Consider the following 2137-nt stretch of genomic DNA (forward strand, 5'->3'; position numbering starts at 1 on the left):
GCGCGCAGGTCTGGGAGCCCGCGGCGGTGCGGACGCGCGGGCCCAGCTGCCGGGAGCCGCGACCGCGGGGCGCGCGAGCTCGGAGTTCGGGGCGCCCGGGGCCGGGCGGCTGCACGCGTCGGGCTCCGCCTTCCTTTGCCCGGCTGGGCTGCAGGGAGGGCACGGGACGCGGACCCCTCGCCGCGGAGGAGGAGCTTCGGCGGGACCCGGGGACGCCCGCGCCGACCCCCGCCCGCATGGCCGACCACCTGCTGCTCGCCGAGGGCTACCGCCTGGTGCAGAGGCCGCCGCCCGCCGCGCCCGCCCACGGCCCCCACGCGCTCCGGACGCTGCAGCCCTACCCCGGCCCGGGCCTGGACAGCGGCGTGCGGCCGCGGGGGGCTCCGCTGGGCCCGCCGCCGCCGCCGCCCGGGGCCCTGGCCTACGGGGCCTTCGGGCCGCCGCCCGCCTTCCAGCCCTTCCCGGCCGCCGGCGGCGCGCACTTGCAGCCGGTGGCGACGCTGCACCCGGGCCGCGCGACCGCGCCCCCCGGCGCCCCGGGAGGGCCCCCGTGCCTGCAGCCGGCGCCCGGCGCCCCGGCCCCGGCCCCGGCCCCGCCGCCCGCGCACGCCCTGGGCTGCATGGACGCCGAACTCATCGACGAGGAGGCGCTGACGTCGCTGGAGCTCGAGCTCGGGCTGCACCGCGTGCGCGAGCTGCCCGAGCTCTTCCTGGGCCAGAGCGAGTTCGACTGCTGCTCGGACTTGGGGTCGGCGCCGCCCGCCGGCTCGGTGAGCTGCTGAGGGCGGCCCCGCGGCCCCGCGTGCCCGAGGGGAGACGGGTCCGCCGCGGGCGCCGCGCTCCCTCCGCGAGGTGCAGGCGGCGGGCGGGGGCGCGGACGTGGCCTGGCTCCAGGCCCTGCCTCCTGCAGGACGACGGCGGAGCTCCACCTCCCTGACCCGGAGCCTCAGCGGTAAAGTGGAGGGGCCTGGACCCCCATTTCGGACTCCCGGTTCTTGGATTCTCTGCACCCCCCCACCCCGACTCCCCTCATCTGAGCCATCGCAGGCTGCTGCCTGCTACCCCTTCTCTCCTTGTGCAACCCGCTGCGGTCACTGGGTCCCTGGAGCCGCCCGTCCGCGGGGCCTCCACCTTGGGGAGGGGAACGTTGTACAGCCCTCGCCCCGTGCAGTGGAGCAATATGCCCCATCTGGCCTCCGACACCAAAATAAAACTGGGTCACTTTACAGTCTTGCGTTTTCATTTCTTTACCACTCCAACAACCCTGCACTGTATTTGGCTTCTAGGGTCCCCCTGGCCGTTGGGGACCCTGGGTGGGATGGAAGCCACAGCCCCTGGCAGTGCCCAGGAGAGGAAACTGAGAGTTTCTTTCAAGCAATATTGCGAGTTGTGCAACTGTTACATCATAATCTGGAAGGCAGAGGCTGCCAGGCGGTGGAGTAACCCAAAGGCTCCTCGGCTCCTGGGAGGGGTGGGAGGGCTCCGTGGTGCTGCCCTCACCTGTTTGCCCAGGGCGGCAGGGAGGCCAGAGGGGAGCTGCTGGGTGGATCCGAGGAGTCACACACTTCTGGCTTTGAATCGGGACTTTCCTTGGCCAGGACACCATCCATTCAGGTTTCAGAGGCTATTTCCCCAGAGGTAGGGTCCCCATCTCAGGTGTGATGAGTACCAAATGCAACGTGAGGCCTGTTGCACGCAGTGCCAGACACCTAAGCAGCCTCGGTAAATGGTAGCGATGCTTATCCACAGACTGCCCCTGGCTCTATTCCAGGCCTTGTGCCAACCTGGTCAGTGCTCTCCTGGAGTCACACACCAGGTGGAAGTAAGGGGGTGACCTGGAAATCAGCTCGCCGTAGTGATGAGGACTAGAAAACAGGATGGCCAGGTACACAAACCGAGAGGAAGGAGTGGTTCCAGCTGCTTGGAGGTGTGTCAGTTCAGGCTTCCCGGGGGAGGCTGTGACACTTGATGTGAACAGAGCCTTGAAGGATGAGTACATCCTTAGGACTTGGAGAGGGTGGCATATAAGTGAAGAGCCTGTTCAAAGGCAGGAAGCATACAACTACAGGGCATGCGCGAGGGCATGAGGTCTCTAGAAGCAACAAGAGGTCGAATGGCCTCATAGCAACTTCGTGAA

The 2137-nt window shown here is 68.2% G+C and overlaps 1 protein-coding gene across 1 annotated transcript; it reads left to right on the forward strand.

Annotated features, from left to right (window-relative positions):
* Window positions 1-1228, forward strand: CITED4 (Cbp/p300 interacting transactivator with Glu/Asp rich carboxy-terminal domain 4). Its single transcript, XM_025419747.3, has one exon. It carries the CDS (start codon window positions 237-239, stop codon window positions 780-782), a length of 546 nt encoding a protein of 181 aa, XP_025275532.1. The 5' UTR covers window positions 1-236; the 3' UTR covers window positions 783-1228.
* The last annotated feature ends 909 nt before the right edge of the window (window positions 1229-2137 follow it).

Source organism: Canis lupus, chromosome 15 (genome assembly GCF_003254725.2).
Source record: "Canis lupus dingo isolate Sandy chromosome 15, ASM325472v2, whole genome shotgun sequence".
Taxonomy (NCBI): domain Eukaryota; kingdom Metazoa; phylum Chordata; class Mammalia; order Carnivora; family Canidae; genus Canis; species Canis lupus.